The sequence below is a fragment of the Excalfactoria chinensis genome, chromosome 26 (genome assembly GCF_039878825.1).
Source record: "Excalfactoria chinensis isolate bCotChi1 chromosome 26, bCotChi1.hap2, whole genome shotgun sequence".
In the NCBI taxonomy this organism is placed as follows: domain Eukaryota; kingdom Metazoa; phylum Chordata; class Aves; order Galliformes; family Phasianidae; genus Excalfactoria; species Excalfactoria chinensis.
This window is the reverse complement of record NC_092850.1, coordinates 1,157,188-1,172,928: the sequence shown is the minus strand read 5'-3', so window position 1 is coordinate 1,172,928 and position 15,741 is coordinate 1,157,188. Positions and strand designations below refer to the sequence as shown.

At 51.7% G+C, this 15,741-nt stretch overlaps 1 protein-coding gene across 1 annotated transcript; it reads right to left on the bottom strand.

The window, feature by feature from the left end:
* Positions 1–28: 28 nt before the first annotated feature.
* Positions 29–9,166, bottom strand: RNF126 (ring finger protein 126). The gene is made up of 9 exons (XM_072357444.1): positions 9,044–9,166; positions 5,930–5,988; positions 4,118–4,181; positions 3,435–3,676; positions 2,802–2,870; positions 2,652–2,721; positions 2,345–2,438; positions 1,569–1,684; positions 29–1,353 (listed from the first exon to the last, which is right to left on the bottom strand). The coding sequence occupies exons 1-9, from the start codon at positions 9,116–9,118 to the stop codon at positions 1,204–1,206; spliced, it is 939 nt and encodes a 312-aa protein (XP_072213545.1). The 5' UTR covers positions 9,119–9,166; the 3' UTR covers positions 29–1,203.
* Positions 9,167–15,741: the final 6,575 nt, after the last annotated feature.

The following is a 15,741-nucleotide window of genomic DNA, read 5'->3' as shown; positions in this document are numbered from 1 at the left end:
AAGTGTCAAACACACACCCAGGTATTTTGTCTCTCTCTCCTTTTTTTACTTTTAATCAGCTGTATTTTAAGTAACTTTGAAATACATTTTGTTTCTTCTCTCTCTCCTCTCCAAGACAAAAAAAAATCTTGTTTTTCCTGTCTATTATTTGATCACTATGAGATTTGGCTGGTCCTTGCTCTGACGCACACCCAGTCCTGATATTAACAGCGGGGAAAAAAAGAATCTATTCAGAACTGCAACGGGGAGATGTAAAAAATACCAAAAGGACCAGGCAAGTCTGTTTGTTAGTCCCAATCCTGCAGCCAACCCCCTCAACAACCCACAGGCTGGTGATGCACAGAGGGGTATTGGCTACATTGAAGCCTGGAGCTCCCAGCATACCTGCACTCTGTATGCTAGGAGGGCTCGGACAAGCCCAGCCTGCCCTTGGGTGAAACCAGGCTGCTCAACACAGCAGTCTCTGGAGCTCTTACCCTGTAGTATTCCTTAAAATCATGCATTAACGTCTCATTGAGCTGAAACGTCCATTTATTTCAACAGCAGTAATAATTTAAAATTATAAAAACCCCCTTTTTTCAGTGTCGAGTATCGGAAGGTTGTAAAGAAAAAACAAATATGGGACTCGAGATGAAGGGGGGAAGGGAAGGATAAATGGGGTCTGTTTCAAGAGTTCATTCGCTCAGTGACAACTATTTGCCCTCCCCAGCTGAAGATGCTGGGAGGGAGGCAGTATCATTATGCTTTCATTTGTCAAGATTTCAATCTCCAAAGCAGAAGAGATGATAATCTAAGGGGAGGAGGAGGAGGAGGAAAAGCAATCCAAAGAAAAAGGAATCTCAAATTCAAGACCTTACAAACGACCTTTCCGTTCCGAATTGCAACCACCAGCTCGGTGCTTTTAAGGATTCCCATCTGTGGAGCACTGCGGCCTTTCACTGCAATTGGTAAAAGTCCACGTGGCAAAGGGATGAATTTTATTAACAGAGCTCTTTCCCCATGACAGAACTTGAGGCTTCTCATCTCTGAAGGATCCAGAGTCTCCGTGTCTTCAGAACTCAAAAGGGAATTCTGGGGGTGCTGCTTCCCCCCCCCTTGCTACCCTCCCCTTGCTCTGCTCTGGAAGCCCCTTTTGCTGCTTATGTTGGCTGGGGAAGGAAGGATAATGGACAGGGCCCCAGGGACAGAGGGTTGGATTAAGATTCATGAGTTGTTCGATGAGTTTTCGTTACTTGGTGAGCTGGAAGAAGAGGAGGAGGAGGATGATGAGAAGTTCATCCCTGTGAGTCCAGGGGGGTTTGTAGCAGTGTTTTGTCCACTGAGGCTCTTCCGGCACACAGGACACGTGTCATGCTATGGAGAGCAGACAGAAAGCAAAACATTCAGAAGGGAAACTGGATTATAAACCATACAGGAGCAGCTGTCAAGGAAAAGGACAAAGATTACAATCCTGTTGGTGCTTAGGCCTGATCACGAGGGGTGTAAAAAACATTCACAAAGCAGACAAGTACCACCAGAAAACATCCAAGTGCTACAAAACCCAAGAGACCCTCACAGAAGGCACTAACCTGCTCCAGCCAAGGGACTATACAGCTGTTGTGGAATAGGTGATTGCAAGGTAACTGTCGGACATTCTCCCCAACTGTATAGTCTTCTTTACACACAGGGCACTCTAACCCAGAATCTGTGTTGTAAATGGAAAGCAAAACACAACTGATGAATCAAGAAGAAAACATAGTACCTGATCACCCTCAGAAAGCAATCCCATCACCTTTCTCCCTTTACCCTCCCATACAGCTCTTGTGGTTTCTGTCTGCTCCATCTTCACAAGGGGAAAAAAATGCTGCTTTGCAGTCCCTACCACCATCGTTCCCCCTTTCACTGCCCTGGGTTTGCAGTTCTGTTCCCTTCCTCACAGCACCACCATACAAAACATGTTCAATGAACGGATGCATGTACGCATACACGTACCTGTAACAAAGCATTTGCATCTCTCCAACCAATAAACTCTCATCCAGCTCACAGTAAAGCCTGGCAGAGCTGTCAGCACATCCCAGCACAGAGCTGCAGCCCTGCCCATCAGCGTACATGTGCTTTTTCAACTCTATTCACATTGAATTCTTTGGACCAGACAGTTTGCCTCCCCAGGGCAGATCCAACCAGTCTACTCTGCCTTTTCCTTTGCATGAGTATAGCAGAGAGCAATAATTCCAGCTTTCTCCCCACATTGAGCTGTTTTGGGACTCGGTACTAACAGATTAAGTTAAAAATCACAAGAAAAGCATTTAAACAGAGTTTTTCACAGTCCTCTTTGTGAACAGTTCTCTGGAGGAGATATACACACCTACGTGTTCCTGTGTGATCTGTACCGTGGGGAGGGCCTGGATCTTTTCTTTGTCTGCTGGCGGTGGTCCAGTGTTTTCAAACTGATTTAGTAACTGAAAAAACAATAGGCCACAAAAGGCAGAATGATGTGAGCTCAGCAGCACGCAGGAATCTGTTCATTTACCAATCCAGCATCCCCTGCGCTATGGACCTCATCTCCCATTTCTACACCTACAGTGGTTTGTTCCTGCTGCAGCACAACAGGTGCTGACAACTTAGGAAGAACCCAGGAGAACCCTGAGGCTCCATTATAGTGCTCATTTTACCTGTGTAATAATTGCATCCAGGCCGTTAGCACCCCAGGCGTAGTCCATTGGATTTGAATGCAAGACTCCCCTTTAAGAATAAGAACGACAATTAAATTCAGGCAAAAGTATGAGCAGAACCTCACAAAGAACAGCTGAGCTTCAACTCACCAAGGACCGAGTCCTAAGTTTGGTATTGTTGTGGGTGCAATAATACCATTGACCAGCTGCTGAATGATTCTGAAAGACAAGAAAACCAGGATTAAACAGGAATCTGTGTCTGCTAATTCCTAGCTCAGAAATCTGACTGGCCATTCATTGACAAAGAGAAGACTGAAGGCTTTATCCAGATGGAAGTTCTGACAGAAACAGGAAGAGTGACTATAGGATGCTTTTAAAGGAACTGCAGTCTTGGTTTCTAGAGGTTCGTGTTGTTTTTTCCTCACAACTATTAGGATATTTTTGCAATATCCAGTGATGACCAGGAAATGCTTTCTTAATGTGTGCTGGAGGGTCAAACCTCCCAGCCTCACTGCAGCTTAGGTTGCTGTGCTCAGGTAGAAAAGCTCCTATAACTCAAGGCAAGAGCTCGTCAGGCTGAGCAGAACCCTGACCATCCAGAAGCATTAACTCATAGAGGACAGAGCTGGGCACGCAAGCAGGACGCTCACACCACACAGCTGTACCTATGAGCAACCTTACACATTAAACAAAGGAGGAAGAAACAAAGGATGATTTGCAGTGAACTCATCAGTGGAAAAACAACAAGGCTTTCTGCACAAGAAACCCAACAGTTGTTCTTACCCCTCCAGTGTGGGAACACCCTCGTGCCTGCCAGCAGCACGCCGTGTGGCGAGACGAGCCCGGGGCTGCCTTGCACCATACCGGTGCCGGGACTGATGCTCTCTCTCCCTCCTGTTCTCAGAATCTCTGTTGTCTTCTGACTGCACATTGGACCCAAATGGAATCTCAAAGCCATCATCGAAAATCCCAAAGGCAAACTGGCCATAGCCCTGTGGCAAAGTGAACAAGTGCTGATCCACGTTCTGGAAGGGAGAGAATTCGAGAGTAGATTGTGATGAGAACAGAAATAGATTGACTTTGCAGTCTTTCCCCAGCCTCTCAACTATGACTTGTATCTTCAGAGACCTCAGTTGATACAGGTGCCCTGTGCATGCTCAGAAGTAGCTGAAGGAGGAACAGAAGCTCAGACCTTCCCTGGTTTCTCTGTGGCTGCTGCATGCTACATGCCAGCCAGCTCTCTAAATCCCAGCTTAGCCCCCCCCCAATAACAATATGAAGCTGCAGAAGATGGTCCTATCAAAAATATTACGTGCAAAGATTTCAGGAGCAGCACGTGGATGCCATTAATACCTCCTCCCCCATATTAAGTCAAAAATCTAGGGAACATATAAACAATACTCTAATGGAAAGACACATTGATTCAATGGCAAGAAAGAAAACCTTTGAAGAGAGAGAGGACTTACCTCAAAAGGATGCCTATTCTGATCACTGGTTGATGCAGAGGAGCTGGTTTCATTCTCGGTGTTCCTGAGAAGAAAGCAAGCATTGCTAAGTGTCAGGAGGGTGTTGTGAAAAGATTTTCCCAGCAGAGGGAATCGAGGGACGTGAATTTGACCCAATGATGAGCAAACAGCAAAGCTGCTCCTAACAGCACACAGGAAGTTAGTCAGAGCTGGAAGGAGCCACAGAGGTCAGCTCACCCGCCCTTATGCTCTGGACCTACAAGAAGTCAGTCTGCTTTCAGATGTTCCTTTTCTCCTTGGCCCTAAGAGTTCTCATTTTTCACTCCCTGCATCCCTCATCACTCACATCATCAGCCGTCATTCTCTGCCCTTTTAGATTCCAATTTGATGAAGCTGGGGAAAAGTGACTGATCCACCAAGCAAAGATTCCCTGCACAATCCACCTCAAACAAGTCAGCTGGTTCCCTTGGGCAACAAGATTTAAAGTACAAACCCTGACCACTATGACCCAGATGTGCTTAAGTCTAATCCCCAATCAAAAGAACTTCTCTATTGCAGAAGCATGTGACCAAGTGGGGAAAAACTCTTAACGCCACCAGGCTTCTGCTTTTGGGCTGCTGCAAGAAGGTTTACTACTCAGTATCCAGGTCCACACTTTGACATCACACGTAACAAAACCCAAAAGGTTCGGCAATTAAGAGACTCTCTCTAAGATCACAGAGAGTCACCAACATAGGAAAGATTATCCAAGGTTGATTTTCCACCTCTGGGTTGGTGTGGTGAGACAAAACATCACCTTCTCAGTATAGAAACCTCAGTCTGTGAAGACCACCCCAACGGCAGCTCTGAAAACATGCAACTGTGACACATCCCAAGCTGTGTGTGTGCCAGCTTGACTCCATGCTGTTCAGTCTGACCACTGGCAAATGCATCTGAGACATTCAGACACTTCTACTCTTGCCTGTTCTGACACTGTGGGAGAGCAGTGCCACTACTCAGTCGTCAGTAAAACATGTGAATACAGATCTCAGCTGCTTCAGTGCAGAGTCCAAAGTCTCAGTCAAGGTGTAGTGCTACTAGTACTTCATACTAGTTACATACCGTCCCCAGTTTGCAGATTCCTCTTCTTGGACAGCAGGAATAGAACTGTAAGGGGCCTACAAAGATCATCAAGTCCAACTGCCAAGCCCTCTTCAGGGCTAACACAAAGTTAGGGCCCACACACCAGCAACACCTCTAGGAAGCCTGATTCAGCAAAGAAATTTGGTCTGATGCCCCACCTGAACTTCCCCAGCACATCTCTGTGCTGCTCCCACACATCCCACTGTTGGTGAGCAGGGAACAGACCTCCCTCAGCTCTTCCCCAGCTGCAGAGAGCAGTCAGGTTGCTTCTCAGCCTTCTTTCCTCCAGGCTTGACAACCCAGGCATGCCGAGCCTCTCCTCACAGCACATGCCTGTCAGCCCTTCACCATCTCTCTGGATGCATTCAAGCGTCTTAATATCCTTTTCATGTTATCTCTGCCCTGATGACTCAAAGCAAAGTTAAGAGCTATCACATGCCATGAGGAATGCCTCTGACACCTTTTCCTGTTTGTTTTGAATCAACACAGCATTCCTCCAGCTGCCCTTTACCACTGCTGATTTACCAGCAGGCTATGCATATTAAGCACTACATAACCACAGTAAAGAAAGATAGGCCAAATGTTGGCCAGAAGAACTAAAACCTGTGTAGTATGTAACACTGGGCTTTCACCTAGAAAAAGAGCAGATTGAAGGCAGCCTAGCAATGGCCTCTGGGAGCAGCACATTACCTTGGCTCTTCAGGAAGTTCTTCAATAAAACCAGACTCACACTGTGGGCAAATGTAGTCCTAAAGGAGAAGAAACACTGAATGAGAAAAGCAAGCAGTTGGCAAAACCCACACCGTGATACAGAGAACACCACCAGGTATGAGAGCCCCCAGGGAACCCACCACACCTCCCCAGGAAAGCCATCCTGTAGCATCTTAAGTAGCAGCTTTACCTTGTGGATTGGATGCAATATGTTGTATTTCTACCCCATGGTGACACCACAGTTCACTTTTACTGCACAAATAACCACATCAGAGAGGCAGTCAGTCTGAAATCCCCCGAGATCACACCAGTCTTGTACTTGTGAGGAAGGGAATTCTACCCAAATTAAGATACTTGATTGAGTAACTAAGTAGACAGAAGAACTCCACTCAAAACCTGGCCTGGCACTTCTGTAACCCAGTTTTAAATCCCATTTAATTGTATTTTAAGGGTAAAATTGGTTTGGTCGGCCAAACCATTCTACAGATAGAACAGAACTACTGTGAAAACTATATTAAGAAGTACAGAGAGTATCAATATGACTTGGCACAGACAGCAAGCAGAGACTGCAGAGCCAGAAGGACCCCCAAACCACCCATCACCCCACCAGGAAGGGAAGGGAAACTGTGAAGCCTGAACCTGCTTTGAACTTGGATTTATGTAAGATGTGGATAATACTAATTGATCCCCAGTACAGACAAAACATGAGGTAACATGTGATGCAGTTCAGAGTGAATTGAAAGCCAACCCAGCAGCTTTCCCAGAAGGGGAGCACTAAAAAACTGCCCTTTAAATATCTGTGTGTTTGCAGGGCTTCTCCCCCCACACTCCCCAGGAAGCCAAAGCATCCTAATGAACAAGACAAGGAAGGAATCAAGCTAATTACAGCAGCGTTCTCACTTAGGAAGAACTTAATGGAAAGCTATGAGGGGTTCCCAGAACTCGAAGCTTGAGGAGACACAAGTGGGTCATTCTGCAGCACACACAATACCAGAATGTCACACTCCCACGCTCGGTGCTCATTACAGAGAGCTACTGCCACCCTTGTGGCTTTTAATGCTGAAGACTGAATGTGACAGAATAAACAGCCTGTGTATTCGGAGCAGGATTCCTCAAGAGTTTGCTACAGTCACTTCCCCCCCCCTCCCAACCCCTCAACTCTTGGTGTCAGCAAGGAATCTATACTTTGTGAGCACACCTGTAACCAAGAAGGAGCCCAGAGCACTTCAGCTCACCAAAGGGAATCACTTGGCTGTTTGACACGAGGCGGCCACATGAGAAGTGACACCACAAGGCACCACTGAGTCACAAGAGGAAGCATTGACAGATGCTGCACCCAGCCCCAAACTGAGCCTGGTTCAGGGCTGTCATAGCACAGGATACACAAGGACCCATATAGAAACTTCACACCCTTGCTGCTGCTGCATCCGAGTTGTCCTAAAGCACAAAGCAAAGTCAATGGGTTCCCAGGAAGAGGAGAAGCTGACAGCCATGTGGGCTTTGTTTCCTCAAGGCACAGAAAAGAGAAACAAAGATGAAACGAAAGCAAAAGGCAGCAGGGCCAGAGATCCACTCAGCCCTGTTTCTATCCACCCAGCAAGATAAGGAAGCAACAAACATCCTCCAGTCCTAAGACAGAGAAGCTGCTGCTCTCTCCTCTTGGCAGGACTCCTTAGGATGGCAATTATGAAACAACTCCATCGAGAGAATTCACACAGTGTTTGATTTCAAGAACATTTCTGCACCAAATCACCAGCACACAGGAACTCCTGCACACACCACAGGAAAACACATCAATTATCCCTGCAATAACCTCTTTCTGGTTTTTCTTTTCATCACCAGGATAAATTATTACGCTCGACACACTTGAGAAGTCAGTCGTGCAATTCTCTCACCTCTCCCATCGAAGGGAGTTGCATGGGTTTGTTTTCTCTTTGCTTACAGGCTCTGAATATAGAGCTCAGCAAATTCCTTTGCAGCTGGAACAGCACAAACGTCACAGCTCATTGTTTCTCAGGTTGTTTGAATGAATCCTTCCCCAGTGCACGCTATGCTACCTTCAGCAGCAAGGTCTGCAATTGGAAAGCAAAACCAGCAAGCTGGGATCCCGAAACAAGATCTGCATCAATGAAAGAAGCCGTCAGCTCCCTGTCAGGACCTGATGCTTGCTACCAGATGTGCTCTGCTGGCCCAAGCCCAACGCAGGGCATTGGAACACAAAGAAGCGACTCCTGCTCCTGAATTACGGCCTTTCAGCTCCTGAACCACTTTCTCCAGCCCGGCTGTTTGCTAATAGGAGCATTATCAGCAGCTTTGTCTTCAGCCTCAAACACACGTTGCTCAATTGGCACCAAGGCCCACCCTCAGCAAAGCACCGAGAGCAAAAAGGACAGGGAGCATTTCCAACCCAAACTCACCCCAATCGAAGCAACCAACCACGGGGGAAATAAACACATACAGACACGACGGCAGCAACTTTGAGAAGGTGACGAATGATTCCAAACTAAAAATCAACGCCTTGTTCTCACAAAACGCTACAAAACGGTTCAGGACAGACTCAATAACAACCGTGGGATGCTCGAATCGAAGCCAACGCTCGGCAGACGAGCAGCCCGGTGTGTGAAGCAGCCCCACGTCGGCAGGGGCTCCGTGCTGAGCTCACCTCCAGCCCGGCCCGGCCTCCCGTCGCCCCCGCACCGCCGTTGTCCCAACGTCACGGCACGGGCCGACCCATAGAGAGAGCAGAGACCCCCGGGGAGGCTCCCAAAGGCTCCGGAACAACCCGAGGCCTCGCTCAGCTCAGCGGGCCCAACGCGTAACCACACAACGGCGTGGGGCGGCCGGGCCCTTAAGGAGAATAGGGAAGGGAACGCAGGAAGGCAGCGGCGTTCCCCGGGCCCTCCCGCTCCCTTCAATGCCCCCCAATGGCCGCAGCCCCCACCGCCCCTCACACCCGGCCCGGTCGGTCCCCCCCCCCCCCACAAACAGGCCTCATCCCCCACGTGCCCGTCCCGCGAGGCTCTGCCGGCCCCAGCGTTGTCCCGCGGTCCCCCTGACCCCGCCTTGGTCTCGCTCCCTCCTCCTCTGACTCACGGGCAGGCGGGGAGCGATCTCGGCCGAACAGCAGTGGCAGAAGAAGCGGCCCGGCTGCGGGGAAGCCTCCGCCATCTTCCCACCCCCCCCGCGCCGCCCCGCCCCGCCCGGCGACGCACGGAGGAGGGGACGGTGGCCGAGAGGGGACAAAAAAGGGCGGCGGGAGAAACGCGTGAAGTGGGCGGTGCTAATGAGAGGGGCGTGGTTTTAGGATGGGGGCGTGGCTTAACGGGGAGGCGGGGCCGTAGGCGCGCTCCCGTCCCCATTCCCGTTCCAAATCTGTCCTTTTCATCTTGCTAATAAAGTCTAATCATTACTTTAATAAAGACTAACGATTACTCAAAAAGCCGAATAATTTCCTTATTAAAAAAAAAAGACCTGAGGAGAGACCGAGCCCATCAAAAAAAGTGGGCAAAGCTGTTTTCCCTTGAAAATCCCCCATATCTTCTTTTAAAGGTCGGCCCTACCCCCACCCCAACGCCTGGAGGGAGCTGGGTCTGCTTAGAGAGGGTCTGAGTCACCCCAAAGGCAGCAGCAGGGCGGCTTTCTCACGGTGCTGCAGTGCGGGGACGAGGGAGGAGGTGGCACCTCCAGAGTCTGCATTGGGAGAGCAGGGTGTGCTGCTGGGGGGGGGAATGAAGGGAGGAATGGGTGGGATGGGATGGATGGGATGGGATGGGATGGGATGGGATGGGATGGGATGGGATGGATGGGATGGGATGGGATGGGATGGGATGGGATGGGATGGGATGGGATGGGATGGGATGGATTGGATGGGATGGGATGGGATGGGATGGATGGGATGGGATGGGATGGGATGGGATGGGATGGGATGGGATGGGATGGGATGGATGGGATGGGATGGGATGGGATGGGATGGGATGGGATGGGATGGGATGGGATGGGATGGGATGGGATGGGATGGGATGGGATGGGATGGATGGGATGGGATGGGGTGGGATGGGATGGGATGGGATGGGATGGATGGGATGGGGTGGGATGGATGGGATGGGATGGGATGGGATGGGATGGGATGGGATGGGATGGGATGGATGGGGTGGGATTGATGGGGTGGGATTGATGGGATGGGATGGGATGGGATGGGATGGGGTGGGATGGGATGAATGGGATGGGATGGATGGGGTGGGTTGGGTTGGGATGGGATGGGATGGGATGGGATGGGGTGAATGGGATGGGATGGGATGGGATGGGATGGGATGGGATGGGATGGGGTGAATGGGATGGGATGGGATGGGATGGGATGGGATGGGATGGGATGGGATGGGATGGGATGGATGGGATGGGATGGGATGGATGGTATGGTATGGTATGGTATGGTATGGTATGGTATGGTATGGTATGGTATGGTATGGTATGGTATGGTATGGTATGGTATGGTATGGTATGGTATGGTATGGTATGGTATGGTATGGTATGGTATGGTATGGTATGGTATGGATGGGGTGGGATGGGATGGATGGGATGGGATGGGATGGGGGCACCTCTGGGCTACACCTCAGGGATGAGTGTCCCCTTGTGATCCCAAAACATCTGGATTCCCAGGAACCTGGGAGTGCATCAGCCTCACTATGAGACCTCCAGGGTTCAGGAGATGAGGTATATGGCACAAGGCTGGCAGCCACCCCATAAGCCTGACAGTAGGCTTTGCAGGAGAGGCAAAGAGTGTGATGCCACCGTCAGGAGGAGGAAGAGGAAGAGGAAGGCTGGGTTTCACATGGGAGCAGGCCCCAGGGCAGGGCGCATTCCTGCAGCTGGCATAGATGCAGTGCCACGTTCCCAGGGTACCCAATGGGGCTGGGCAGGGCCTGCGGCCACCTCTGCTGCCACTCACAGTGCCCAGCTGTGGGTGTTGGTGATGAGCTCACCTCCTGAGACATTACTTAATTCCAGTGGTGCCAGTGGCTGATGGGGGGCTGCCGTGGGCTGTGTGTGTGTGCACGTGTGTGCATGCATATGTGTGTGTGCCTGTGCATGCATTCATGTGTGTGCTGCTGGGTCCTGTGCTCGTTGCACTGAGGGTGTCAGTGGGCTGAGGATCCCCAGCATCAGGGTCTCTTGGCATGAGCGTGCCCTGCAGGCAGGAACTTCTCTAATTAACAAACTGCAGGCCGTGGATAAAACCCTGTGACTGAGGGATTTGCTGACACGAGATGTGCTGCGCTGAGATAAAGCCCAGACATGTGGCTGTTGTTCTGCACAGACGTTGCACTGCGCAGACGTGTTTCCCCCCTGGCACTCCCTCTCTGCCTGCCCCATCTCCTGTTGTTTGGGGGGGGGGGGTTGGGATGTTATATGGGGGTGAGGGTCTCCTGCTCACAGCATCAATGGGGGTGGATGTGGACCTTCTGGAAAGGGTAAGCAGCTCAAACCAGCAGATCCTGGGTGGCTTTAAGCTTGGTTTCCCTCTGTGCTCCCACCTCCCCCACGGTATGTATGGGTAGGTCATTTTCTATAAGGGTTTAGCCTCTGGGCCCCCATCTTCTCATACAAAGTGGTTGCTGGAAGGTGATTCTTGCTGCCTGGCTCTCCTTACCCGGCTGTGTCAGTCTGGGGACCTGCAGGCAGCTGTGGGCAGCTCAGCACCTCTCTCATAGAACTCCCCAAACCCCGATGCCTTCCTTCACCCTTCCTTGCCAAGGGAGAAGAACTGGTGCAGCTGGTCTCCCTGCTCCTCTCCACCCAGATTGTGTCTAATTGCTTATTTTAATGAATATATTGGAGGCCACTCAAAGGAAAGCGGGCGAGATTTGTTAACAAACCACCGCAGGGATCGTCTGCCAGCCCCAACCCATTCGTGTCACGACGGATTTGAATCGGCCTCCTTTTGAATTCCCTCTCACAGACAGATCAGACGATTTGCATCCCTCACCTCCCCCCCCCTCCACCACCACCACCACCACCTCACCCTCCCTGTCCCGTCTGGGGCTGAAGCTCCTCACTGCACATCGCAGCCTCCAGCATCATCACCTCCAACCACATTCAGTGCTGTACAGTCCCTAAGATCCCACCTGCTTCCAGGAGCTCCATGGGACGGGGTTAAACTGCAGCTCTCAAAGCTCCAATTCTGGGCTCCACCCCAAATTTCCCTTTTTAAAACTATTTTGCCCCCCTTCCACCCCCCCTCCCCACTCCCTTTTTGATTCCTTGCTTTTCTTTTCCTATGCCTAATTTAAACCATTGTTTTTTTGTTGTTCTTTTTTGAAGGGAAATTTTAATGTGAAAAACATGTTTTTTTTCCTACTAACTGTGAGCCTGGGCTATGTAAGCAGTCAGTTTTCTTGTCTGAAGGGAGCTGTGGGGTAGATGGGGCTCCGTGGGAGGTGTGGGACCTACAGTGGCTCTGCCCTCAGCTGCCCACGGTGCATCCACACCTCCCAGTTCAGGCTGGGAAGCATTCACCCCATCCACCTCCCCTGCACCCCATTCAGACCCGCACGGCTCCATGACGTTTTATGGAGCTGTTGGCTCTTCCCTGCAGGCAATCTTTGCTCTTTCCACAGCGGCGGACGAAGCATTTCCACTGGGGAAACCACACGGGCAGCTGAGTCACTGCTTGTTTACACGGCGTGCCCCGTGAAAGGTGCTCAGAGAAGTGTGTCACCGTGCAGCTCTGTGCGTGGGGGACCTTGTGCATGGCCAGGCTGTGCAGGTCAAAGTGTGGAGAGAGCAAAACGTGCAAGGGAACAGCTGCACATGTGCTCAGGTGGCTTTGTGCATGCTGAGTGTTCGCCTGCCCTGTTTCATCGCAGAGGCATCCCCTGCATGTAGCAGGAGGTGAAGCCCTTTGTGCCTATGGGGCTCTATCAGGAGCATCCCCTGGCCCCAGCAGGTGACCTGAGCTCATGCAGGCAGTCGGGGCTGCTGAACGGCTGTGCCACCCCACGTTGTCCCGGCCTCCTGCCCGCTGCACCTCCTGGGGCTCAGACAGACATGCGGGCAACAAGATTGTTTTGTAAGGAACTAATTAAGGCAGCTATAAATCTGCGTGTGCATAGACAGGAGAGATGAAAACCAGAGCCAACTGCAGGCCACAGACAAGAGACATCTGTTCTTTCACTCAGAGGGAGATGTACTCCATCACACACAGCCCCTTCTCGTTGGCTGCGCGGGGCCCCGGGACGCCCCTACTGCCTCCCCTCTGCCTGCTCCCCCCATGCTCCCTCTTCTACCTCCCACAGAATCAGAGAATAGCTGGTGCTGGAAGACACCCTAAAGCCAATCCATTTCCAACCCTGCTCCTTTTCTTCCCCTGCTGGAAGGAAAGAAGCATCAGGACAAAGCTGTGAAGAGCACCGGAGCAGCACAGAGCAGAACTGTGGGTGCAGAGCTGTGGGTGCTGCCCTGCAAGATGTTCCCAGCAGCTCTGCTGTGCTTTGGTGCAACACTAGGCACAATGAGAAAGCAAAATGGGTCCCTCCCTGGGCATTCCCAGCCAGGGCAGAACTCCTGGGGTTACAAAGCTGGAGCAGACAGCTCACATCCAACTGCAGCCAGAGAGCGTGCCGAGAGCATCGCTGCCAAAGCGCACCGCGGGGTGCAGGCAGCAGCACAGATCGAGGTTTTAATTAAACGTTTGACACAGTGCCTTGTGAATTCTTCCCCGAATAATTAAATCAAATTGCCTGCGATAGGAGTGCTTTTATGACACACCAAAGACCGGCATGAGAGGTGGCAAAGAGAAGCAAGGCGGGCTGGGGGGCTGCGAGATGAGGCTGGGTGGTGAGGTGCTCGGCAGCAGTGTGGGAGCAGCACGCAAGGCTCTGTGCAGCACACCCAAGGATGCTGCAGCAGGGAGCAGAGCTGGGAGCAGCACATCAGGCTGGCAGGAGGATCTGCAGGTGATGAGAACACGAGCGCTGATCAGATCTGCAGGGGCAGGTCTTGGGAAAATGGGCACCCCGCGCCCCTCCCCGCACTCAGGCTTCCACCCTTCCCTCTCATTTTGCAGAAGTGGAAGTGTCCCGGTAACATGAAACGATTCCTGAGGTGAGGAGCATCCAGCTCAGCACTTCTTGGCATTTGTTCACGGCTTTTCATCTTCAAAGCTCTCCGTAGCCATTAGCTAACTGCTAATGCAACCTTCCTGTGAGATAGTGCAGGATCAAGCAGAGGAGCATTATCTTGCAGCAGCAGATGGGGAAACTGAGGCTCGGAGAAGTGACGCTGCTGCCCCAGGCAAAGGGCGAAGCTGCGTGTCAGAGCTGGGGGTGGAGTGTGCCCAACCAGGCATGGAAGCACAGAGCATTCAGCTCTCTCCCCAGCGCCGGTGATGCAGCTGTGAGCAATACATAACTCCCTGGTTTGCTTGGCTGGAGCTATGCAGGCACGACAGAGAAAATCCAGCCCCCTGGGGCAGCACCCAACAACTCAGCCAGCCAGCCCCAGCACCCCAACAACCCCATCCTGGGGGTACACATGGGTGATGCTGCTTGTACAAATGCTGCTGAACTACTGCAGGGAGGGTAGTGGGCTGCTGGGGCCTCCTGCTATTCTTCATGGGGGGAATCAGCATCTGGAACTTTGCTGGGTTTGTCCAAAACCTCTCAGCTACACCCACAGGGTCAATATGAAACCTGTGTGCCCTGACCCTGGGCTCTGGGAGAAACACTTCTCAACTGACTGTCTGCTTGTAAATTGCAGCTCTAATCGGTTTAGCAGAGTTTAATTAGCCTGAACTGATGAGAGAGGCGAGATTCCCTCCTTTAAAGGATCCGAGCAGTTCAAGAGAACAGAGCCACAGCTGCGTCTTGAACCTCAGCCTGAAATCTTGCTGCAGACCAAAGCGTAACGGGAACCTCCTGACCCAGAACAATACCAGCACCCAGACAGAAAAGGTCAGATGCAAGGCTGCCATTCACTGTGGCTGCAAAGAGCTCCTTTGTCCCAGCTCTGCCTGCCACCCCCGAGCCCCACGTGTGGGCCGATGGCTTTGGCTCCCGATCTGCAAGGAGCTGAGCTCCAGGAGAGCAGCAAGGCCCTAAACCTGCCCCAGTGCTGCAGCAGGGCAGCTTTCTCCCATGTTTCCCAGTCTTCCTTTCTCTCCCTTTGCCATCCTGCTGGCTCGCAACTGCCACCTGCCCCATTGGTGGGTGCAGCAGGGGATGCAGTGGGTCCCCCCCCAGCTTGCAGCTCAGATGGGTTCTGCTCCCAGTGCTGCTTGAAAACCAGCCCCGTCCCCCTCCCCAAGCCCATCTCCTCACAAACAGCGGTGCTTCCTGGAGAGCAAAGCATGGGGTGATCCTGAGCCGTCAGCACAGTGCTTCCCTTTGCCACTCAGTGAAGGAAAAAGGGGCCTGATTTGCTCCCCTCCTGGCCTCTAGCTCCTTCTGTCCACAGCCAGAATGCAGAGACCAGCTGGGCTGCTCCATCCAGATGTGGTGGCTTGGAGAGAGGTACGACCCCATCCCTGCCAGACACGCCGGTTGTGCAATGCTGCTTTCGGCCAGGGAAAATCCCTTCTTGGCCTCTGTGAAGCTCCTCTGACATCCATGAACATGTGAGCAAGTGCATCACTGCCTGCTCTCTTATCGAGTCCAGCTCAGGGATTTGGCTCCCCAGCCCTCTGTCCTTACATGGGCAATTGCTTGCAGCGGATGGCACATGCAGCTGGGAGCACAGAGATAGGATCAAGGCAGGGACAGCTGCTCAGCCTGAGGCCAGCACCACGCTGCAGACCT